Genomic DNA, 26335 nt, shown 5'->3' with positions numbered 1-26335 from the left:
AGAGAACCATTTCCTCATTCCTCACCTTGGAAGGAATAAACCTTTCTTTGATTTTACCAAGGGACTACTATTGAAACCTAGATTAGGGATTTAACGTGCTTGGAAATTCAGCATTTATGTAAGGATTTTATTCAACAGGAAGATGAAAAAAGGGACCTACTTAATAAAGGAAAATGCAAATTAAAACCAAAATGAGATATCACTTCATACCTAGTAGACTGGTTACTATTTAAAAAGAAAAAAAAATAAAAAGTGTTGATAAGGATGTGGAGAACCCTTGTACACTGTTGGTGGGAATGCAAATTGGTACAGCCAGTATGGAAAACAGTATAAATGGTCCACAAAAAATTGAAAATAGAGCTCCAGCAATCCCAGTTCTGGGTATATATCCAAAGGAAATGAAATCGGTATCTAAAAGCCATATTTTTACTCATGTTTATTGCAGAATTATTTATAATAGCCAAGATATAGAAACAATCTAAGTGTCTGTCTACAGATGAATGGATAAAGAAATTGTAGTGCGTGTGGGCACACACACATACACTGAACTATCATTCAGCCTTAAAAAAGAAGGAAATCCGGCCATTTGCAACAACATGGATGAACCTGGAGGACATTATGCTAAGTGAAATAAGCTAGACACAGAAAGAAGAATTCTGCATGATCTCATTTACATGTAGAATCTTAAAAAGTCAATTTCCTACAAGCAGAGAGTACATTGGTGGGCAGGGTGAGGGGAAATGGGGAGATATTGGTATAAAGTTTCAGTTAGGTAGGATCAATAAATTCTAGAGACCTAATGTACAGCATGGTAATTGCAGTTAATAATACTTTATCATATACTTGGAATTTGCTAAGAGAATAGATCTTATGTGTTTTCACTACACAAAAAAAGGTTAACTATATGAAGTGATGGATATGTTAATTAGTTTAATCATTTCACAATGTATATGTACATCAAAACATTAAATTATATTTCAATAAAGCTGTTATTTTTTTTTAAAAGAGGGGGGCGTATAGATTAGGCCAGATCCCTGATCTTTCTCCTCAGACAGCCCAAACCTCCCGTGCCTGGCAGGCAGACTGGGCCACCAACCTTCTCTTCCCTCCAGTGGGTGTTGGTGGCCTAGAGCACAGCCCATCCAACTGCAACTGTCCTTAATACACGTGTCCTAAGTAATTGAAACTTTAGAGGAGAGTTGCCAATTATTACAGAAAGCAGACATTGTCCTATTTGGTCCTATTATGATCTATCACTATGCCAAATACCCGGAGGGAAAAGATGGCTTAACTAGCCCTGAACAGGCCCCTTTAGACTCAGACATCCTCCAGCTGTTCTTACAAGTATCTCCTCTCATTTATTGAGCCTCAGTATTGCACTTGATAGACCAGGCCACCAGGCTCTAAACAGATTAGAACTATTAGCTGCACATGAATCTGACCCAGATGCCACCATATGCCAAATTCAAATATAGTGTGGCCCCAATAAAATTTTAATATCACAATAATTACAAAAATTTTAAATAAGGGTCTCAAGAATAATGCTCCATCAGAACTCTATTCCAAATGTTTGGTACTAGAGGCTCAGGGATTTAGGATTCTCTAATCATTTGATTTTGGGAAAGTCTACAGGTGACAAGCCTTACTTTACAGGCCATTCAATTTCTACTTCTTCCTAATGCCATTCCTAGCATTTCTAGGGCTCCTCTAGCTATGATGCCAACCACTGCTGCAACCCAAGTCTTTCCTTTCACAGCCCCAGTACGCCCCACATGTATACCAAATGCCTTCTCTGACCTCCACTAGTGGAAGCCCCCTGCCTCTTTCCTTTACTAGAGACCTGTAAGTCATTGGATACCCTGATTATCTCTCACGGACATATGCTCCTATATTTCATTGGTAGTATATTGGTCCTCACATAATTCTTAATTTTTCAGAGCCTTCGTTGATGCTGGATACCAGATCACCTTGGTGCCCAGTAAACCTTCAAAATTTAAAAAGGGAAAACTCTTAACAATCAGGGGTGTCAATAGACACTGAGTCCAAGGAACTCAACACCTTGGGAATATATTGCTGCTCAGACCTCACACATTATAATTAAAGTCTCTTATGTCTCAGCTTATGCCAAGGCCCTGCAAAAAGGGCAGTCTTTAAGAAAAACCTGGCCACCTTGCTCACATTTCTCAAACATATCCAAATAATATCCCATGCCCTTGCCCTTGGCTAGATGGGCCTATGAGACCTCTGGTCATCACAGCCCTTGCCCCTTAAACTTGGAGCCAACCACCATGGCATCATTATGCCCCTGGCTCTAGCCCAAATCTATGTCTCCCAATGTGCTCTGTATACTCTGTCCCACCACTTGTTTCCTGGCCTGTGGGGATCCATGCCAAGGGGCAAATGCTCATTCTCTGATTGGCAAATTGATTTTATTGAACTGTTGCCCAAATCTGCTGGCACAAATTGCCATGCCTTAACAATGATTTGTATTTATACAGGCCTACTCTTGGCTTATTGCTCCCAGCATTCTACTGCCAACACCACTCTTGTAGATGTCACTAAAACTTTGTTCGTTCTCTTTGTGCCCCCAGATACTCTTGACTCTCAATGGGGTACACACGTGACTGACTGCTCATTCATTTGCAGTGTGGGCTTTACTTATAATAAGGCATAGTTTGGAACTTCCATTTGTCCTATTGTCCACAGGCACCAGGCCTGATAGACATAATGGCCTACTCAAGAAATTGTCTTAAAATTACAAAATAGACAATGATCTCCCAAATTGGTCTCTCTTTTGCCCACTATCTTAGTTAACCTGAAATTTCATCCTTTAGGTTTTATGACATCCCATCAAAATGCAACAAAAACTCTTCTCCCCTTTATAACCACAAAAGGGGACACTTCTTACCTATGAGTCTAAAATATCCAAGTAGAGTTCCTTTCCTCACTTAATTATACCTCCTATTGTATTACCTCTTTTCAATCCTGACACAGTCCACACCAGATTGGCTTCTGGATCAATGGTGGACAATAGAATGAAAATCACTGAAAGTTGAGGGGTCTTGTTCTTCAAACTGGTAATTCTATATTGGGGCCTCATCACAATCTTTGGCATAACAGGAATAAACTTGCATGTTTTCAATTCTGTTACACAGGTTCACCTCAGAGGGGCCACCCAGACAATGTCACAACTCATGGAAGATGAAGTACATCAAACAGCCCAAACCTTAGATAAGGGACAAACAAATCATTCTAGTTGCTATGGTAGCTGATAACAGATTAGCATTAGTCTACCTACTGGCATCTCAAAGTAGAGTTTGTGCCTTGAAGGAAACCTCCTACTGCATGTGGATCAACAACACAGGAAGGGTCTCCAGAAGAGCTCAGTGAATAAAACAACAAACCAAAAGTCAATATTATGACTCTAAGAGATTCCCTGGATTCCATTGTTTTCTTCTCCTGGATGTCTCCTTCTGCCTAGGGCAACTCCCCACTGTCTCTCAGGGACCTATGATAATAATTGCTATTTTAATAGTAATACTCATTATTACTATTATTTTTGGTTGGCTTCGCAAATTTGGTCTCTCTGAAATACAAGTTTATTTGTAGGAAACTGGGAGGTTGCTGTGCTAACTCAAATATCATAGATGAATTGTAAAGACAATAGGTAAGAAATAGGAAAGAAACATGGACTCCTAGTTGACATTTGACTTAGTGCCACTAAAGGCTAAGTCTCATCTCCCACCTGTGCCTGTCAACTCCTGCATAATAAGGTTCTCAGTCTTCTGCTCTGCCCCTTAAGTTCATGGGCAGTCTTACTGCCTTTTTTAAACTTCACAATAGAGGGTTCTCTTCCCTCCCTCAGGACTTCTCCTTTATAAAATTCTTGTGTACTCACTACCCTCTCTCTTCTGGACCTCCCCCAGGAGACTGATCCCCTGTACCCCTTGCCTTGGGACTTCCCCATCTATGTGAGTAATCAACTCTTCTTTGAGCATACCAAAGGATTGCTCTTATGAGTTTGGACATCTGAAGCTAATCTTTGGAGGGTGCTTCCCATGTTATGATGGAGTTGTTCTTGCATATATTATTATGGTTGTTTTACTGAGGGGGAAATTAAGGAATTTTGAAGCCATTCTGGATGATTAGACCCTATTGACAGTTAACACTAATGTGTTCATTGCTCTTTGAAACAAAATTGATAAACTTAAGCCTACAAATCGTTGGTGGTGAGAGGATAATGGCCAGAAGATTTCTCTAACTGGAAATGACATCTTATAGCTGTGGCAAGAATAACAAGGGAAGCTTCTAAACCACTCCTAGTTGGGTGGATGGGGCTGGGGCTTGTGTTTGGCCCTGAAGCCCTGATGCTCTTGTGTTAGGAGATGGCCTCCCAGGAAGACATTCTTACTCCTGCTCACTGTGTGGCCAAATTCTTGTGATTAATTTATGTAACCATCCATGTCATGGGAGAAAATGCTTCAGCTTTCTTACTCCCTGCCAAATGATTTCTTGAGTAATGAAGCACGCAGGAAAACCACAGTCGTCAGAAAACTCAGGCAACGATGACATCCTGGAATACAGGAGTTACCAGCATAGCAGAAGAACCCTATTGCTCAATGATTGCTATTACAAAGTTCTCTAAAGTGCATTAACCTGCTTTCCTGCCAAGAGAGGGTCAGTATGCTGAACGAAACTCTCTTTATAATCTTATGGTACAAAGTAACCATAGTACTCATTTCTGCTTCAACTGTGATGTTAGAGAACCCTAGGATGACAAAGTAGTATTAAATGTGTATGAGCTCCAGCATATACCAGGAAATGGTAAAATAATAATGGGTCTCCTGAGCATACACATGTACTAGGCAATTTACGTGTATTATCTCTTAAATCCTTACAGTAAATCTGTAAAGTAGTTACTATTGCCATGCCTATCTTACAGAAGAGGAAAGTGGGACAAATTTCAAGGCCATTTAGTTAATAAAAGACCAAGCTGGTTTTAAATCCATACCACTCTCCAAATCCTAAATTATAACCAGTTCCTCTCCTTCCTTTGATGTCTATGACAAGCAAAACAATGGCTCCATGAAGTTATCACATCCTAATTTACAGAACCTGTGAATATGTCACCTTGCAAGACAGAAGAGACATTGCAGATGCGATTAAGGTAAGGATCTTGTGGTGGGGAGATTATTTTTAGGAGTATCTGGGTGAACCTAATATAATCACAAGGGTACTTATAAGAGGGAGACAGGATAGAGAAGACGTGACAGTGGAAGCAGAGGTCAGGCTGATGCAGCCATGAGGCGAGGAGTGCGGGCAGTCTCCAGAGGCTGGAGAAGTCAAACGATAGATTCTCCCCTAGAATCTTCAGAAGAAATACAGTCCTGCTGACACCTTGATTTTAGCCCTGTAAGACCCACTTCAGACTTCTGACCTCCAGAACTGTAAAATAACAAATTTGTGTTGCTTTAAGGCCTTAGGTTTCTGGTAATCTGTTACAGCACACCATAGGAAATTAATTGTTCCATTGCAAAGAAATGTACTCTCCAGTAACACCACTTTTTATCTTGTATTATATCAATTTTAAAAAAGTTTGGGAATATATGTTTTTTATTTTAAATATATATTTTTATGTTTTTAAGACTTTTAAACTCTTGTATTTTCCTCTATACCTATCAAATCTTAATTTTTTTAGGGTCTATATTATAATAGGCATTATCCTAGGCACTTTACAAATTAAGGCTCATTTGATCTCCCTAACAATCTGTAGTGGAGAAAACTAGCTTTCCATGCAAAATGTATGCTTCCCTTCCATAGTGCAGAGCTGTTTTTAGAAATTGGCTGCCCAGCCTGAGACAATATTTCCTGTAAGTCTTCTTAACAAGTGTATCTAGATATGGCCACATGACAAGTTTTGCTAGTGAAATGTGAGCAGAGATGATGTGATTAGGAAGCATGCATGCCTCTCCACTCTTCCTTTTGTATTAAAACCTAGGAAACTAGGTTTTAATAATGGCAGAACCATAAAGTGGTCCCTTTTCACCATTGCAATCTTTTATGTGCAAGAAATAAACTTCCTTTGTGTAATCCACTGACTTGGGGATTTACCTGTCACAGCAGCTAGTGTTGTGTTAACCATACTCTATCCTGTGAAGTATAGCCCCATGAAGTATAATATGAAGGACTAACCTCATGTTTAATGATAGTGAAACTGGGGCCCAGAATGATGAAATAACTTGACCAATGTCACAAATTTGAAAGTGGCAGAGGCAGAATTCTGACTCCAAACACCATTTATTTTCTGCAAAACTATTGTTCATTTGTCTGTTGAAAAAAATCCATTTTTAAAAAAGTAAAATCTCTGAATCATAGATTTCTGGCACATGTGGTGAGAGACACAGCCAGCACTAGAACCAAAGCCTCCTTTTCATTGCACATATTGCTTCTCTAGACGAGCTTGTTTTGTAGTCAACTTTTTTTCATAAAATGTTTTTCAAATATTTTGATGTAGGATTTCTCACGGCTATAGAGTTTTCTCTCTAGAATGAAAAATAGGAAAAAATTTAATTGTATTTTTGGAAAAAACCTCTGAGGCCAATGCACATAATATCTATGTTATATATATATATATATATATGTATATATGCACACACATACACATACACACACCCTATATAGATATAGATATGCCATCTATATTACATCTATGCCTTGTTTTATTTTTAATCTCTTGTTCTATTGATATTGAATTATCTTTGTGTTATAAAAATGAAAGTGGCAGAGTACTGAACAGATGGAGAGTTAAAAGAATGAACTGAGGATTCCACATCTTGACAGCCTGAAAATATGTTCTACTACAGTAAACATATTTTTAGCAAACAAATAATGGCAACCCACATGTTGCTCTCTCGTAAGAATTCTCTAGTTTGGCTCATTTATTTTCAAAGTATAGCTGAACTTTGCAAGAAACAGATATTTCCCATTTTTTTTTAAGTCTGGAAGTGAATTTGAGAATGCCAGAGAACTGGGTAAAGCTGTAAAACTACACTTACGATTTTACACCGGGTGAAATTTTTCTAGTGAGATCAGGACAATGGTACAGATTGGACCATTCTGATCTCTGCTACTGTCTTGATTTCTGAATTTAACCTGGAAATTCTAGTATGTAAAATTTTCTCCTCAAACTCATTATTTGTTTAATAATGACAGCTCTGGGAAATAGAGGGGTGAAATTCTGAATATATATTGTGCCTTGAGTTAGTGGTAGACCCCTGTTTCTGTGATTCTCCATGAGAAATTTTGATTTCAACTCAGCTTCTTCACATCAAGGAGTATCAATCCTGGACTGGAACTCGAGGGCATAGAACAAAGAGACTGCCCAACTTCTGTTACCTGGAAATTGCCTTCAAGCTCTACCTGCGTGCTAACTATGCTATTCATTTCCTAATAGTTTTTCTTGGCCAGGTGTGGTGGCTGACACCTGTAATCATAGTACCAAGATCACACTGTCTTGATTACTGTAGCTATATATTCAGCCGTAACATGGAGGAGAGTGATTCCTTATACTTTATTTTTCTTTTTCAAAATTATTTTGGCTATTCTAGGGCCTTTCCCTTTTCATATACATTTTATAATAAGCTTGTTTATATCTATAAAATTATGCTTGGGTTTTTATAGAAGTTTCATTAAATCTATAAATTAATTTATGAAGAATTGACATCTTTACCATGTTCAGATTTCCAGTTGAGGAGCAGAATAAATCTCCCCAGTTATTTAGGTCTTCTTTGATTTCCTTTGTCAGCATTTTATAATTTTGAGCATATAGCTCCTATACATGTTTCGTTAAATTTATACCTAAGAATTGTATTTTCCTTGGAGCAATCATAAATAGCATTATGCTTTTGATTTCAGTTTCCATATGTTCCATGTTGGCATACAAAAATGCAATTGATTTTTGTGCGTTGATCTTGCAATATTGCTAAATTCACTTATTAGTTCTAGTTTTTCTAGTAGATTTCTTGGGATTTTCTAGTGAGTAAATCATGTCATCTGCAGACAGAGAAGGTTTAATCTTCCTTTTCAATCTCGATGCCTTTCTTTTTCTTGCTTATTATGCTGTTTAGAACTTCCAGTGCCATGTTAAATGAGAACAGTGAGAGTGAATATCCTTGCCTTGTTTCTGATCTTACAGGGAAAGTATTCAGTCTTTTACTATTAAATATGATGTTAGCTTATGCTGATATGATTATGTGATCTTTTTTCATTAGCCTATTGATATAGTGGATTACATTTGTTGATTTTGAATATTGAACTAGCCTTGCACACCTGGAGTAAATCCCACTTAGTTGTGATGTATTTTTTTCATATATTGCTGAATGTGATTTGCTAATTTTTTAAAATAATTTTTATGTCTAAGTTTATGAGAGTTGTTGGTACATAGTTTTTTTGTTTGTTGTTTGGTTTTTGGTACTCTCTTTGTCTGGTTTGGTATCAGAGTAATGCTGAACTTATAAAATTATTAGGGGAGTATTTCTTCCTCTTTCATTTTCTGGAAGAAATTATATAAAATTGTGCTAATTCTTTAAATATTTGGTAGAATTCTCTGTGAAATCATGAGAGTCTGGAAATTTTCTTTATAGAAGCTTTTTAATTGCAAATATAATTTCTTTAATGGTGATAAGACTAATCAGATTATCCTCTCTATCTTAGTTATGTTTTGGAAGCTTTTGGATTTTAAGACATTGGTCTACTTCTTCTAAGTTGTCATATTTATGATGCAAAATTATTCATAGTATTCTCTTATTATTCTTTTGATGGCTGCCGGATCTCTAGTGATAGCCCCTGTTTCATTCCTGATATTGGTCATTTCTGTTTTTTGTATTTTTATCTTTATCAGTTTTGCTAGATATTTATCAATTTTATTATTTTCAAAGAACCAGTTATTTTATTTTATTTATTTTCTCTATTGTTTTCCTGTTTACAATTTCATTTATTGCTACTCTTATCTTTATGATTTTCTTCCTTTTGATCTCTTTAGGTTTGTTTTACTCTTATTTTTTCTAGCTTATTGAGATAGGACCTTAGGTTACTAAGTTGAGATCTTTCCCATTTTCCAATATAAATGTTTAATGCTATAAATTTCCCTCTCAGCACTGCTTTGACCGCATCCTATAAATTTTCATATATTGTCTTATCGTTTAGTTCTATTTATTTTTTATTTCCTTTTAGACTTCCTCTTTGAACCATGAAGCATGTTGTTTAATTTCCACAGGTTTGAATAATTTGCTGTTGTCTTCTTGTTATTGATTTCCAGTTTGACTTCATTATGATTGGAGAAGTATGTCTTTTCATATTTCCTTTCCCTTTCTCCCTCCTTCCCTCTCTCCCTTATTCTCTCCCTTTTTCCAGGTTATAGGCTTCTCCAATGCGTGAGAAAAACTCAAGGAACTTATCTCAAGAACCAAAGTCCCTATTCAGTCTACCTTCTTCTTTCCACTTTCTGGAAAACTTTCATGATTGTTGATTTATTTCAAGGGTTTTTAATTATATTTAAAGGAGAGGAACAGAGAAAAGTGCCTCTATACTATCTTTAAAACTGATTTTTCTCTTCTTTCTCCTTCTGGGATTTTCACTATCCTTATATTTGGATGCATGAGGAATTTCATATATCTCTGGGGCTCTATTTTTATTCTCTTTTTTTCTCTTAAGATTGGACAATTTCTACTGCTCTTCTTCAAGTTTGCTGATTCTTTCTTCTGCAAGCTGAAATATGCTGTTGAGCCTTCTTTCATGAATTTTTCATTTGGTTATTGTACTTTTCAACCACAGAATTTTTATTTAAAAAAAAATTTCTCTTTGTTGATATTCTCTATTTGATGAGTTGTTATTGTTGGGCTTTTATTTAAGTCTTTAAACATGGTTTCCCCCTTAGTTCTTTGAAAATATTTATAAATGCTGCTTTGAAGTCTTTGCTAAGTCCAAAGTCTGGGTCCTCAGAGATGGAGTCTGTTGTCTACTTCTTTTTCCTTTTAATGAGTCAAACTTTTTATTTCTTTGAATATTTTATATATTTTTTGTGGATAACTCAGTATCTTAAAAATATATTATAGCAATTCTAGATTCTGATTCCTCTACGAGTATTTGTTGTTGTTGGGTTTTTTGTTTGTTTGTTTGTTTGTTTTTTGTGATTTGTCTGAACTAATTCTGTGGCATTTGTTTCCCTCACAGTATATAGGCTCTGATGTCTCTGCTCAATTGCTTTAAAAACATTTTTTTAAAAAAAGAATTTTCAGCCTGGCTTTCATGGATGGGTTCACCAGGGTAGCTTACCTGATGTTAGCACCACGTGAATTTCATAAATCATTATGCAGTTCACTTGGAGCTAACATCAGATACGCTACCTGATGACCAGGCTGTAACAGATCCCTGCTTGTTGGCTGCTCATCAGAACCCGGAGAGAGAGAGTCCATGGGGCAGTGACAACCAGCATGTGTCCTGAGGGCAGCCAGAGCCACAGCTTTCACCTTCAGTGCCTTTGTGCAGGTTGCTGCCACAGTTTTAGAGGGACTCCTCTGTCCACCACCATACCTGGCTCAGCCACCGTCTGTGAAGCCTTCTCTGGTCCCCACCCCTGCTCCCCCTCAAAAGCATAATGCATCATCCCCCACCATTGCTCCAATAGCACTCATTATTGTGCTTCTAGCATGATTTTTTTTTTTTTTACTCTTTATTGGACTGTAAACTGCAGGCATGGGGAGCCAGAGAATGCTTCTGAGCAGAGGAGAAACCCAATCATGTTTGTGCTTTTATCAGATTACCGACTGGTGGTCACGAGGGATGGAATAATTGGGAGAAAAACTGAAGACTAAGTCACCTGTAAAGTGGTTCTTACAACGTGAAAGACAGAGAAGTGGGATACAGCATGAGGGCAGTCAGAACAGAGAACGTATCTACTTTGGTTCTAATGTGTTTGGTGTTTTTTTACTCAAAAAAGTGTGATTTAGACCTAATCAGCAAAACAGGGAAGAGATTGTTGTGCGTGGATGAAATGAGATCAGGCATGGACAGCACCTTGCCTGAAGCCTGGCACGTAGGAGGTGCTCAGTGATGGTTGCTTTCTTCCTTCCCTCTGTGGCCGCCACAGCTCTGGGCTCTCATCCTTCTTCTGGAGGAGAGGGGAGGTGGGGAGAAGAGCTATGCGACAGCAAAGCAGGGCAGTGACCTCATCAGTTACAGGTGAAAAAGACCGACCTAAATTGTTCAGGGCAGATGGATGAATGGCCTTGTGGCTCTTGCAGCCCAGTGGTATAATACATCTACTCATCCGAGATTCAGATTTTAACCACGGACAGCAAGAGGCCAACTCTCTACATGAAAGAAGCTTGTTAAAATTCACGGACTAGAAAAGCTCTTTAAGAGACAAGATTCATGATGGTCTTTTCACAAGGAAGAAGATTGATTACAAGGGAAGGTTCTAATGTATGTTAGGCCCGGTGCCCTCGCTCCTCAGGAGGGGAGGAGGAGGTGCTCTGGGAGCATCAGTGCAGTTCCATGGTCTCTCCCTGTTCCCTTCGTTCATGGCTGCTTCAAGCCAGGACAGGTCAGAGTAAAAGCACTCTGACCTTCAGCAACTTGTTGATAATCGTTGCTTTTTTCAATTTGTAGTTTGGAAATAATCATACTTGCCCCACAGAGTTTTTGTTAGGTTGAGGCAGAGCAAAAGGAGCTATTCTGGCATTATGTATCCACCCTAAACCCAGGCATTGGCTACAGAGGGTTCTAAAAATACTCAACAGGTTGCTTAACTTTAAAAGAACTTCTCACTGCCCTTACAAAAGTCCACACTCTGCAGCAGGACTCACAGGGTCCAGAGTGCTCTGGTCCTACTCATCTGCCAGCCTCGTCTTGTACCACACCCTCCCTCACTCTCTGCACTCCAGCTGCACTGGCCTTTTTAGTTTGTAGAAGTTGCCATGCCCATGCCAGCATAGGCCTTTGCTCATACTGTGCCCCTGCCTGGAACACTCTTGCTTCTCCTCTTAACTGGACTCTCATCCCTCTTTTAGGGTTTGGCTTAAATTAACTTCAGTCATTCAAATCACAGATATTTACTGAGTGCCTACTATGTGCCACACACTGTTCTAGACATTGGGGAAAGCAGTGACTAGGATGGCAAAGCACCTGCCCTTATGAATCTCATATTCTAGCACTGGGGAGACACAGTGTAAACGAGTAAGCTATAAGGGAACAAGACAATTTTTATGGCGTTAAGTATCAAGAGGCAATACAAGGGGAATGGGATAGGGCAGGCCAGGCCCTCTGGAGGGTGGTGGTTGGGCAGGAGAGGACAGTATGTATTAGATTGGATTACCTTGTAGTGATGCAAACTGTGACCTGAATAATTAAAAAAGGATACTCCTGAGAGAGGCAGTGGCAAGTGCAAAGGCCCTGAGGCAGGGATGAGCTTTGTAAAGTCAAGGCAAAAAGAAGGCCAGCGTTCCTAGGGCACAGTGATGAAGATATGAAAGTATAAGGTAAATCAAAGAGGTGGGTGAGCAGATCATCTAGGGCCTTCTAGGCCATGGGTAAGGGGCTCAGGTTTTATGTTAAGTATAAATGGAGCCACTGGAACATTTGAATTTATGCTTACATTAAAAAATATATTATCCGGGATACAATGTGGAGAATGGTTAGAGATAACAGAAAGCAGGGTGGGGGGACCTTTGCATGATCCTGTGGGAGGCAAGGAGGAGATGGCCCCGATGACGGTGGTGGCAGTGGAGGTGAAGTGTGGTATATTTTGGAATTAGATCCTGTAGGTCTTGTTCATGGATGGTGTGGTGGAGTTGAAGCAAAGAGAAGAGACAATAGGGAAAGCAAGAGAGGAAAGACTCTGGGAGAAATGAAAATTTCAGTGTCTTCTGTGTTAAATTACTTTCTTGTAGAAGACTTCCCTGATCCCCAGTCCTGGTTAGAACTTTTTATCAGTTGCCCCCAGATCAACCTGCAGTTCTCCTTAGCAACATTCCAAACATTTCTCATTTGTCATTATTTGTTCAAAATATTTTCTCCGATAGACCTGAGGAGAAGAACTCACCTTTCCTGTTTAACCCTGTTTCTCCAATGCTTTGCACGGTGCCTGGCATAGAATTATATAACATAGCAGAATATAATATTATAATCATCTGACCTATGATGTATCGACAAGAAACATTTAAAGAGTAGTTTCTCTGTGTCAGATACTATTCTGAGTACTTTACATGTATTGACTCCTTTGACTGTCACAGCAATCCCCTGAAATAGGTACTGTTCTCACGTTTCACAGGTGGGCAAAGGGAGGCACAGAAGGAATAAGTGAATTTGCTCAGGGTCATGCAGCCAGCCAACACCAATAAATGAATAAACTTCTTTTACAAACAATACATTGTTTATGCTTCACACTGCCACAGTGAGGTATGTTTTTTGTGTTCTCACTTTAGGTTTGAGGAAAGTGGGACAGACGCTTTTGAGGTGTCGATATTGGGAAGTAGGGCCGGCAGGATTTGAACTTGTGGAGAAGCTCGGTGAGAAAGGCTCTATTATGGAGCCAGCGGACCACTCGTCTGTGTCCGAGCTCGGTGGTTGAGAGCACTCATTCTGGGGCCAAGCTGGCTTGGTCTGAAATCTGTCTCTGCCATTCACTAGCTGTGCATGTAAGACCTTGGCCAAATTACCTAAACTCTTTGTGCCTCAGTTTCTTCATCTGTAAACTAACCTATTAATAGTGCTTGTCTTCATGAGGATGGGATGTGATATTTGCAGAGCACTTAGAATAGATGTAGCTGTTATGGAAAGAACTATAGTTTGCCGATAGAAAAGGCCAAGTAGAGAGGGTCCTCTCCTCCCCTAGTCTTCCCCACGGTGCATTCATCCTGGATTAAGGTGTTAGAATTAAAGAATCACTGGAGTTAGAGTTGACAATAATCTAATTCACCACCTCCTATTCATCATACAGATAAGCAAACTGGGGCATGCTATGAGGGTAAGTGGATGAGACAGTACAAAATCCTGGGGAACCTCTTGAAGAAATGTGAGAACTTCTAGGCTGGGCACAGTGTGGGAGGATCGCTTGAGGCCAGGAGTTCGGAGACCAGCCTGAACAAGAGTGAGAACCCATCTCTACTAAAAATAGGAAAATTAGTCAGGCATGGTGGGCACATCTGTAGTCCCAGCTACTAGGGAGGCTGAGGCAGGAGGATTGCTTGAGCCCAAGAGTTTGAGGTTGTAGTGAGCCATGATGACGCCACTGCACTCTAGCCAGAGTGAGATTCTGTCTCAAAAAATAAAATAAAATAAAATAAAATAAGAGACTTTCCATATGTCAGAAGTTTATAAAGACAAGACATACAATATCCAGAGCTAGAAAACCAGGCATCTTTTGTGAGTGAAAGAAAAACCTTCCCAATCTTTTCTAAGACGCTCTTTCAGTTTTCTGTGATTTGGGGTCAAAGAGAACAGGGAATATTATGCCACTCACTGACGTTCTAATTTTATCCTCCTACCAGTCAAAAAAGAAGCCCTGGCAGCTTTGGTTTTCTTTTCCTTTTGTTCCTTCCAGACCTCTGGTGGAGGTGTTAATGAAAAGTGACTTGGTCAAATCCCAGTTTATCAGGAGGAGACAGAAAAGGGATAAAAATTCAGGGTGATCAGGCCCCAAATAATTGGGATTACCTATTTTGAAGCTGACTTAACAATAAGGTGTCTGATAAATCAGTCCTTCCATCTCTTTAAAGAGCCTTCTCCAAGTTGCATTCGTTTCTCTCAGGCAGTGAATTCAATGACGTCAGCCTTCGTTTCTACTCCCACAATATAAGTGGTTTCTTATCCAAACCCTGGTCCACTGAGCAAATCTGGCTTCAGGAAGAAACTGTCCTGATCTGACACATAATCCAAATCAAAATATTTGAAATCCAATTTGGAATGGTGGTCTGGCATAATTCACATGATTCAGGGCTAGATAGTCATAAACTGACGTAAAATGTGCAATCCGCTGGCAGAACTTTTGTCCAGGGCTGGTGGATATGCAAATCATTGCAGTCTTTCTGGAAAGCAATTTGGAAATACAGATCAAGAATCTTAAAAAGGCTCATACCCTTGAACTCAGTAATTTCACTCCTAGAAACTATTGCACCTAAAGAAAATAGGAACAGGGCTAAGGTTGATGTACAGGTTGTTCCCAAAGGACTATTTGAAACTGTAAAAACAAATAGGAACCAAAGAAAATATTCAACAATTCACATACGTCATATTTCAATCAATCCAATCTGTGGTTGCTTAAAGAAATATTTAATGGCATGGGAAGAACATTCTCAACATGAATGAACAAAGGGAGAAAACTCAGAATCCCAAACTACAAGCTACAGATTCTAATTTTGTAGATCAATTCTCCCTGTCTATCCATCATCCATCTATCCATCAATCCTTTCTCTCTCAATTTATCTAGGGGATATAGGTCTAGAAAAATAATTGGAAGTAAATGAGTATGTTAATAGTATTTACCCTGGTGTATTGGTCTTATGGTTGTTTTTCATCTTTACACTATTTTCCATATTTTCCAAATTTTCTGTAGTGACTATGTGCTGCTTTACAATGAGGAAAAGAGTTATAAAGAATATCCTCAAAAGAAACAAGCCAACCTTTATCTGTTCTTTGAACTGCAAAAGCCTGACTACTTATTCTCTCTTTCATACACATATCCTGTTGAAAATGTTAAATGTGCTTAGAAGCTGCGTGACCACAGTCAAATCAGTTTGTCTCTCTGAACCTTGGCTTGAGTTCCCCCAGGCCATGCTCTTCCCTGCCCAGATACCACTCCTGTTTCCTGCGCCATCTGTCAACTGTCTACTAGAACGCTCTACTTTCATGTATTAAGTGGAGTTATTTTCTATCTCAAACCTACTCTCTCTCCCCACCATCCACTCAGCTGCCCAAGTCAGAAACCTGGAGTCACCCTCCCACCTTCCCTACCCCTCACATATAACTCCTCAAAAAATCTTCTAGGTCATACCTACCCAACCTCCCCCGATCCCCCCTTGCTTTCCAGACTTACTGCCACGACTTCAGTGTGGGCCACTTTGATGTTTCATCTGCCTTATGACAACGGCCTCCTATGGGTCCCCCATTCCAACCTCCTCTTGGCCCATCTAATTTATTTTTCTCATGGTAGCACATGAGCTTTGCAAAACAAAAACGTGACCTTGTCACTCTCTGGCTTTTAAGCTCTTAGTGGCTCTCAGTGAACTCCATAAGATACCGTCTGGGTCCTGCTTCTCTCTCAAGCTTTCTGTCTCCAACCCATCAATTTCTCCGTTGCACACGTTGAACTTCAGGTGCTGCATGAGAGGTTATCAAAGTGTGGTCCAAGGACCCGTGGAGTCCTCAAGTCTCTGTCAAGGGGTCTGAGGACAAAACTTTTCATAATAATACTAACACATCATTTGCTTTATTCACTTTCATTCTCTCGTGAATATGCAGTGGCGTTTTCCCAAAGCCACATGATATGTGCTATTGCAACAGATTGAATGCAAAAATATAAGCTGGTATGAGAGTCCAGCTAGCTGTCTTTGATTAAGCCAGACATTAGGTCAGCTTTTCACTAATTTTTTTTGTTTTGGAAAATATGTTTATTTTTCATAAAAGATGTTTATGTTAGCACATAATAGGTTTATTTTAAATATTTTACAATTTTAACTTCTAATATGGCAAATAACAATAAATATATCCCACATAAACAAAATCTTTTGGTCCTCAATAACTTTTACTACTATAAAGGCACCTGAAGACCAAAAAGTTGCAGAACCGCTGCACTGCTCTAGCCAAATGGAACTGTCTGGAGTACCCCAAAGTGTGTTTGCCCTCTTTTGCTCCCAGCTTCCTTTGGGTATGCCCAGTCACCATAACCTTTTCCCTGCTCCCCGCTTGCCTGCTTAATTCTCCTGCCGTCTCAGTACTCAGCTTAAGAGCCACCCTCAGGGAAAGCTCTCCTTTGAGCTCTGCAGAGAAGCTTCATGCTTTTACTGAAGGCCTCTTCTATGCTACACGTGGTATTAATAATAATCCCTTTACCTGCACTTTCTGTTCCTCTGAGTTAGGGCCAGGGAGGAGGAAAGATAAAATCAGGTCCAGTCTAGAGCTGCGGAAAGTTAAGCTCAGAGAGGTTTAGAAACTGCTCAGCTCACACAGCTGGTATGTGGCACAGTTGATTTGAATCCATCCTCTTCCCACTCTGTTAGTGGTTCTCGTACTTCAGTGTGCCCAGTGGTGTGCTGGTAACTGTTCAACAACTGGCTCTCCAGTGGGACCAAGCCCTGATTTGTAGTGTCTGGCAATTTGCATGGCGTAAGTACTCCTATGCTGGCAAGTTTCTAGCTACTGACATGACATCGCTGAACACGGAGTTGGGAAGGGTTGTGCAGTAGCCCACGTCACAAAGCATTTCCACCATACAAATACAATTGATGTAAAAAACTCAAGAACACAGATATTAGTAAAATGTAGTAAAATAGGAATTATAGTGATGAATTCTGAGTATTTTGAATTTGAATATATTTGTTTTAAATATAATTTCTTTAATTGTAAGTTTATCTAATCTAATTGTTAATAATGGTTGTGATTAGCAACCAGCTCCGAAAATTCCCAAATATTTAACAATTGGCTCTTGGACCTCAGAATTAAGTGTTCAGCCTTTGAACACTGCAGATATTCCAGCCCTACTCCAAGCCTATTGCATCTACCGCTCCAGGGTGGGGGCCAGGCAGTCATATTTTTACCAAGCCCCTCCAATGTCATCATGCACGAGAGTCATTTGTTCATTCTTTCCCTCATTCATTTATTCAACACACACTGACTAAGGGCCTACATTGTGTCAGACACTGTTTCGAGGTGCTAGGAAGATAATACTGAGTAAAACCGAAAAAGGCTCTGCTTTTGACTGTTGGTGTTTAGGTCTAGGAAGGATTGCATAAACAACGAAGCAAAATATACAATATACTTGTAGTTAGCAATAACTCTTTGAATAAAATAAGGCACTCTCTGCCTTAAGGGGGCAGTGAGTGACACAGTGCTCTCTGAGGGCTGAGTGTGGCACCGAGGGGGGTGAGTGAGAGGACGGAGGATCCAGGGGGATGCAGGGCGGAGCGGGGAGGGCTGGGGTTGCTGGGTGTGGCTGAGAGTCTCCCAGCCCAGCACCTGCCCTGTGCATGTGGTGCATCCAGAGTTGATTCTGCTGTACTCTGAGTACCTGCTCATGGTCCACGTTCCACCAGACCGTATGCTCCTTTACAGCAGGGACAGAGTCTATTTCCAGAGCTTGGTGCAGAGTCATCATGCAAACTTAATAAATGTTGGTGCTGGAGCAAAATAACAGCAACAAGCCAGGGCTTATCTGGCTCAGCTCTGATCAGCCCAAATCCCTGGGATTGGAGAGCATTAAGTGCCAATAATGTGGGCTTGGGTTCAAGTCTGATTCTTGGACAAGTAAGTTAGTTTACTACTTCTCAGTTTCCTCCACTGTAGAAGTGTTATAAGAATCACATGCAATCATGTTTTTGTCCCATGCTTAGCAAAGTGTACTGGTCACGTTATCCAGAAAGCATCCTCAGCCACTCTTGGTTCCTTCCTCCTGTGTTATTTTTCTTCATAACACCACTGCTTGATGTTATAGTATTTGATATTTATATATTTGTTTATTATGTCTCCTTCCCCTATGCCCCACACCACCAGACTGTGTGTTCCATGAAGGCAAGCACCCTCAGTATGTTGCATTCATCTCTGTGTCCTCAGCACCTAGAAAAGTCCCCAGTCCCTGGTAGTCCCCCGGTAAATATTTGATGGATGGATGAATAGATGAATGGATGGATGGATGGAGAGCCTGGTATATGTTGGTTATTATTAATAACTTCACATTTTTTCAGATACTTCCTTCTGCATTAGGGATCCCATTGGATGTCTCACAAGTACTCCAGGATCTAGAACCTTCTTCTTTCTTCTACATATGGCACATGCTGTGGCCACCTCAAGCTCCTGGCCTGTCCTCATGCAGCAGTTCCAAGTCCTGTGGTGACACCATCCTCTTCTGCTGCATGCATTCTGGGGACGTAGGAAGGGTACTTGGGAACTTTTCCTTCTGATTCTGCCAGAAAATTATCTAGTCTGTTACTGGTATCTGATGCCCCAGGAAGCTTTTCTGCTTTAGACTTGATGAAGTCAACCACAAAGTGACAAGTTTCTGTGCAATAATGGGTCACTGCATTTTCAAGCATATATTTAGCTCTTACTTTTGATGTGCACAGAAAAATCAGTAAATTATTCTGACTTAATGAGTGAAATCCTACCTTCAGAAGTGTTTGACTTGAGCTTTTCCTTGGGGAGGGTTGTGAACTCAGAAAGCAGAACATGGGGCCGTGCTCTTGGTTTATAGTGGTGGAGAGATTAGGGCTTTGGGGGTTGGGCACATCTAGGCTTGAATCCTGATTCTGCCCATTCTGATCACTGTGTCTTAGGAAGATATTATATTTAACCTTTCTGAGTCTCAATTTCCTCCATAAAATGTGGCCTCCTTCATTAACATGTTCTTAGCCCGCTCCTACTAAGTTCCAGGCATTGTGCTAAACATTAGGGACACACTAGTGAGCAAGAGTCTCACATGCCCTCATGCTCATCAGTCTTATTCTCTATCTGGTTGCTAAACTGTGAAGCAAATAATGCTGTAAAGGGGAAGCACATGGTGTGGTGGAAACTTACCATGGGGATATACGTAACCCAGTCTGGACAATCAGAGCAGGTCTAACAGAGGCAGTAAGGGTTAAACTGAAATAGGCAAAGAAGAGTTGTGGATGAATGGGCTGGGAGGAAAGAGGCAGGAGGTTGGGTCTTTATTGAGCTATGGCTTAGAACTAGAGGTGAAGGCTCTGTTTGCAAAGGAGGCGTGGCAAGACACTGGAATCAGCCATGCCACTTTGGGGGCCAGATGACAGAGTTTGAGACAAGGCAGATCTCCCCACTTTTGCATGTAACCCATGACCTGAGAGCCCCAACACTTGACAGCCTTTGGAACAGCATCATATGGACTTGGCTTTGGACCTCGTTATTAGGGAATTGAGCAGCTCTGGAAGAACATGGCTGATGCCAGGTGGGGCTGTGGTTAGTTGATTGACCAGTTTGTGCATAGTTATAACACAAGAGGTCCTCAGAAATTCTTGGTAGGAGTGGGGATGGTGAATGCTGTATTAACCTAGTAAGGGTGAAAATGAGATCTTTTATATAATGTGTTTTCTACTGAAATTGAGACAATGAAAGGGGCCACACATGTCTCTAGTACAGTCAGTCATAAGTAGAAGCAAAAACTCTTGCAACTCAACCAGTATTTGATAGTAAACTGATTATCCAGAATATGATTATTTTAACACTTATATCATTGAAATGAAAGCATTTTACAAATATTAACTCATATAATATGCATGATGACACTAAAAGAGAATGTGTTAGTTTTCTACTGCCACGTAAGAAATTATCACCAATATAGCAGCTTAAATCTCACAGTTATTATTTCAGTTTCTCTGCGTCAGGAGTCTGGGCACAGTATATGGTCCTCTGCTCAGGGTCCCACAAGGCTATAATCAAGGTGTCAGGCCACCTGCATTTTCATTTGGAGACTCGTCTAGGGAAGAATCCACTTCTAAGGTCATCCAGGTTGTTGGGAGAATTCACTTCCTTGCAGCTGTGTCACTGTGGGGCCCAGTTTTTTGCTGGCTGGAGGCTGCCCTCACGTCCTAGGGGCCACTCCCTGTTCCCTGCCATCCAGGCATCTCCAACGGGGTTGCTCACTTCACAGTGTGACATAATCACAAGAGTGCCATCCCACTACCTCTGCCATATTCTATTTGTTAGAGGCAGGCCACAGCCGCCTCCCCTGAGTTCAAGGCGAGGAGGTTCCACACAACAAATGCTTTGAGCTGGGAATGATTGGGAGTGACTTAGGGAGACGCATAACAATGCTCTGAGGGAAGAGATGTTATGATTCTCCATTTTACAAATAAGGAAACAGAGGCCCTTGGCTGAGTTCACCTGGTTCATGGGCAGGGAAGCCTGATGTCAGATTCAGGTATTCTGGCCCCCGAGTCCATGCTCTTGACCAGTAGGCTCTGTCACCACCCTTAACTGAAGTGAATCCAGTCTGGATTCCTCCTGTCCAGTCTGGACACCAGCAGTTTCTGCACTCTGAATCATGCTCATCTTCCATCCTCAGACAATTATGCTAATAATCTCCTGTCTGATAGCCTAGCAGGGTAAGGAAGGCAGTTGTATCGCCATTTTTCACCTAGAGAAAGTGGGGTTTAGAGGGGATAGATTGCTCTCCTACCACAGACTAGAGATGGGGTTGAGAACCAGCTCCAGCCTCCATGCCACAGGGCCATCATGAACACCGCGAGGGAGTTAGCACAGTACTTCCCGTTCTGCCACCTGAAAGGAAAGCTCTCAGAAAATCACTGAATGGTAAGGAATCTTCCAAATTCTCTAACCTGAGGCCTCTAACTGGTGGCTGGCAGGCCTGATATAGTTGGGCCAAAATAGAATTTTTTTATAAACAATTTTTAAATAGTTGCCAATACAGGAGTCTCCCCTTATCCAAGGTTTTGCTTTCCACAGTTTTCAGTCAACCATGGTCCGAAAATACTACGTGGAAAATTCCAGAAATACACAATTCACAAGTGTGAAATTTCGGGTTGTCCCGAGTAGTAATGAAATCTCACATCGGCCTGTTAGTCCCTCCCAAGACATATATCATCCCTTTGTCTAGCGTCTCCACACTTTCCTCGCTCCCCACCCTTAGTTGCTTAGTCGCCTTCTGGGTTATCAGATCTACTCTGGCAGTATCACAGGGTTCAAGTCACACTTATTTTACTTATTGATGGCCCCAAAGCACAAGAGTGGTGATGCTGGCCATTCAGATATGCCAAAGAGAAGCTGTAAAGTGCTTTCTTTAGGTGAAAAGGTGAAAATACTTAATGAAAGAAAAAAAATCATATGCTGAGGTTGCTAAAATTTACGGTAAAAATGAATCTTCTGTCAAATTGTGAAGAAGAGAAAAAAGATTCGTACTAGTTTTACTGTTGCACCTCAGACTGCAAAAGCATATACAAATTGAGGGTCCCTAATCTGACAATCCAAAATTCAAAATCTGAAATGCTCCAAAATCTGAAACTTTTTGAGTGCTGATGTGAAAAATTCCACAGCTGACATCATGTGATGGATATTGCAGTCAAAACTGTGTTTCATGCACACAATTATTAAAAATAATTGTATAAAATTACCTCCAGGCTATGTGTATAAGGTGTATATGAAACATAAATATACTTTGTGTTTAGACTTGGGTCCATCCCCAAGATTTCTCATTGTGCATATGTAAATATTCCAAAAGCCAAAAAAAAAAAAAAACTGAAATCTGAAACACTTGTGGTCCCAAGCATTTTGGACAAGGGATACTCAACCTATGTAGGGTTAGATGCAATCTGCAGTGTCAGGCATCCACTAGGGGGCCTGTAATGTATCCCCCATGGATAAAGGGGGATTACTGTATTGAAAAATTAGTAGATTCCCCATAAAAATCAGAAAAATGTTGTAACACCGGACACACATTTCTTTCTAGAGGCTACTTCCTATAGATTGGGTAACCTCCCCAGACATCTTCATTTAGAGTTTCTACTTGCCTGCTGTGGACCTTGAGTTTGAGATTCTGTCATTTTAATGACGAAAAAACTGAAATCCACAGAAGTTTCCAAAAGCCACCATGTAGTTAAGAGTGGCAGAGCTGATATGAAAGTTAGGCAGCGGGCAGTGGGCATTTTCAAGCAACAATCCAAACACATAAAGAACTGACTTATCCTCAAAGTAGCCCAGCCTTACAGCTTTGCTTAATTCACATTTAAATTGCACTGGGAACAAATACATTTTACAATGTTCAGCTCCAGGTTGCAGAGAAAAACATATTAATAGAGAGCTGCAATTACCAGTCATTTTCCTCCAAATCCCTCTGTTACTCTCCCACTCTGAGTTAATGACTACCTTCACAAAGAGGCCACATTAGCTTATCAGAGCAAAAGAAGTAAACAGGAGGACATGCATTAACATTGCAGGCTAGCCACCTCCCACGCCTGAGTAGAGCTTTTAGAAATGGAATTTTTAAGATGTGCTTCTCTTACAAATATCAGGTAAACAAAATTCAGAGTCCAGAGGCAGTGGGTGTTGTGTAGAACGATGTTTGCATTAGTCATAGATTGAATATCTAGGGCCGGTAAAAAGGGAAGGAAACATCCATTTCAGCTAATGGGTTGAGGACTTTCTATGCATCCGACATTGTGAACAATGATTTCTTAGGTGTCATTTTGTTTCACTTGCACAACTCAGAGAGTCACACAAGAAAGAAAAAGTGGGATTAAACCCACGTTTTCTGACTCTGGGCTCATTTTGGTGATGGCAGGCAGATCTGGGTGAGAATCTCAGCTCCAGCGATCTCAGCAGTAACCTTGAGATACTTAACTGTTCTGAGCTTCATCTGTCTCTCATCTGTGAAATGCCATATGCTAGATGCACAATACATTTATAGTTTGTTTGCTTGCGTGTTTTAATTAGACCATGTGGTTCCTCACTGGGATTACTTTACTATTATGTAAAATTGAAAAAGCACTGGAGTTGGTGTCAGATTTGGTTTGTAGTCCCTACTCTGTCCTTTCCTGTTAAGACTCAGAAGGAAATTACCTATTTTTAAAAAATAATTAAAAATAATATTGGCACACAGGAGTATAATTCAAACTGTATTAAAGTGTATAAAAGAAAAGTGGGTCTCCTTTCCCTGCTAAACTGCAATGCCTATTAACAGTTTATTGAATCTCATTCTAGAAGAATTTTCTATCATGCATATCCAACCCCCACCATCCCGTCTCTAACTCTCAAGTGGCAGTCATATCCAGGCAGACTGAATGATGCTGTAACACATGTCTTTGTCCCTATGGTTGTGTGTGTATTTGTCAGACTATCTGGCAAATGACATGTCTTAAGAAAACCAGCGGGCTAGTCAAATTGCATTTTTGAAAGACTGATGTTATAGCAGAGTGGAAAATAGACCCATTTCACAGCACCTGCCACATTCTCTAGTGCATTTGTACTTTCTTATCTGTCTTCCTTGGTAAAATTATGAGCTTCATGAAGGCAAGGACTCTGTACCCCAGGGCTTGGCATAGGACTGGCATATTGTCAACTCTTCATAACATTTGTGATAAATTACTGAAAAATAGGGAAGCCTTAAGTGGGAGTAGTATTTGGTATTTGACCTGGGTATTAAAGGATGAATACAATTTTAATAGGCAGAAAAAGGGAGGAAAAGCACGTGGAGTGAAGAAACAGCAAAGGAAAGAGACAATGTATTTGAAAGCAAGTGGACCACTTGGCCACCTTCATTGTTGCACTCTCGGGGTTCTGGATAGCCAGGGGTATTGTCCAGTACTGAAAGAACTTTAAAAGGCAGTCCCTTACTGGCAAGGTACTTTCTGATTTCAAGGACAAAGCATAAGGGAACCAACCCAGAAAAAGTGATCTCCTTGTGCAGGTCTTCTTGTTGTGCAAGCAAAAGACTGGCAGCTGGTGTTTAGCTTTTCCAGGTTAAGGCTCAGGGATTCACAACTTTCTATAATAGATAAGGGCAGTCCTGATCGTAAACCTGACTGCATTTGCACAAAACAGAAGCCTTTCCCTTCCTGTCTTAAATTCTGGTGCTCATTTCTCTTCCTTACTAATATATGTCCCTTGTGGCACTTTTTTTTTTCCAGAGTAAGACACTTCTCTCTGCATTAAAAACCTGCTCAGGCAGATAACCTTTCTCCTCACTGGTTTTCTTAACGGCATTTGGGAACTCTTCTGCTGCCTCCTGGTCGGCATAAGCTGCTTCTCTTGTTATCTTGACACTTTTTAAGCCAAACCTCTTTCTAAAATTATCAAACCATTTTTTGCTGGCAAGAAATTCTCCAGCTTTAGATCTTTCACCTTCTTTTAGCTTTAAGTTATCATATAATAACTTTGCTTTTTCTGAAATCATATTAGAGTCTATAGGCATGACGTTCTTATAGTAATCCTGAGCCCACATAAAAGCTGCATTTTCAACGTGAGATAAAATGGCATTTCAGAAAAAGTATAGGTTTTCATGCCTGCAGCAATGGCTTCATGAATTTCCTTTCCTTTTTTGCAATGGTCCTTATGCTGGATTCATTTATCTTGAAATGGTGGGCGAGGGCAGCTGCAGACCTCAATCTATGGTACATATCAAGCAATTCCACTGTTTCTTGTAATGTCATGACTTTTCTCTGCTTCTTGGGAGCACTTCCAGCATCACTGGTGACACTTTGTGTGGGTCTTATGGTGTTATTCAAGATTTATGGTATTGCACTAAATTTGATGAAAAATATGTGAGAACTGTGAGAGATTGCTTTTTATTTAGATGTGCAACTTACTGGAAATACAAACTGCTCACACAGAGATAATTAGTGTTACACAGCATTTTAAGCAGATACTCACAGCACTTGAGCTCACCTCAATAGCAACAGGAGGTAGCTATGAAATTATCACAGTAGTATAGTATGTACTAAAGTTAATTTTAAGCAGTTATGATTTAGCATTGCATCTTTATATTTCTCTACATTTCTCTCAACTACAAATGGTGCCATGTATGGTCTGTAAGTGTGTGCATAAGTTTTGATAAATTTTAATTTTTAAAAAATAAGTGTATATTTTATGGTAGTATATGAATATGCTATTATTTACATATATATTAGGCATTCATGACATATCTAACTTTTTAATTTTTTGACATTTCTAGGTTACATATTTCATCTGGGAGTTTTTAACATTGGCACAAATCTCCAAAGAATTTTCCAATGTATTTATCTTAAAAAAATCTGCCTACAAGTGTACCCGCTTACAGGATCAAGGGTCAACCGTGCCACATTCACAAGTTTCAGGTATGAGGACCTGGATATTTCTAGGGCAATTATTCAGCCTCCCAGAAAGTAGGAGGCAGAACTCTACCTAATATTAAGGCTTACTGTATAGCTACAGTAATCAGGACAATGTCATATTGGTTGAGAGATAAGCACATAGATCAATGGAACAGGACAGAGAACCCAGAAATAGACCCACACAATCATGTCCAGTTGATTGTGCAAAAGCATGTAATACGTGCAAAAGCAATTCATTATAGGAAAGATGGTCTTCTCCACAAATGGTTTTGGAACAATTAAACATTCAC

General features: G+C 40.0%; 1 protein-coding gene across 16 annotated transcripts in view; it reads left to right on the top strand.

The window, feature by feature from the left end:
* LOC123635533 overlaps positions 1-26335 on the top strand; it is a 76475-nt gene that overhangs the window by 49074 nt on the left and 1066 nt on the right. For 3 of the 16 annotated variants that reach the window (XR_006734144.1, XR_006734143.1, XR_006734149.1), the window contains 2 exons: positions 5071-5167; positions 25907-26048. Coding sequence is in view for 7 of the 16 variants with exons in the window: in XM_045547777.1 (XP_045403733.1) it covers positions 3927-3971; positions 5113-5167; positions 18954-19136; positions 25907-26048 (425 nt within the window). In the remaining 9 variants the exon portion in view is untranslated. Of the gene's footprint in view, positions 1-3155; positions 3972-5070; positions 5168-18335; positions 18517-18953; positions 19137-25906; positions 26049-26335 lie in introns of all 16 variants that reach the window. The other 13 variants (XM_045547777.1, XM_045547778.1, XR_006734147.1 and 10 more) reach the window with 10 other exon arrangements.

The sequence above is a fragment of the Lemur catta genome, chromosome 3 (genome assembly GCF_020740605.2).
Source record: "Lemur catta isolate mLemCat1 chromosome 3, mLemCat1.pri, whole genome shotgun sequence".
Lineage (NCBI taxonomy): Eukaryota > Metazoa > Chordata > Mammalia > Primates > Lemuridae > Lemur > Lemur catta.
This window is presented reverse-complemented; position numbering and strand designations above follow the sequence as displayed.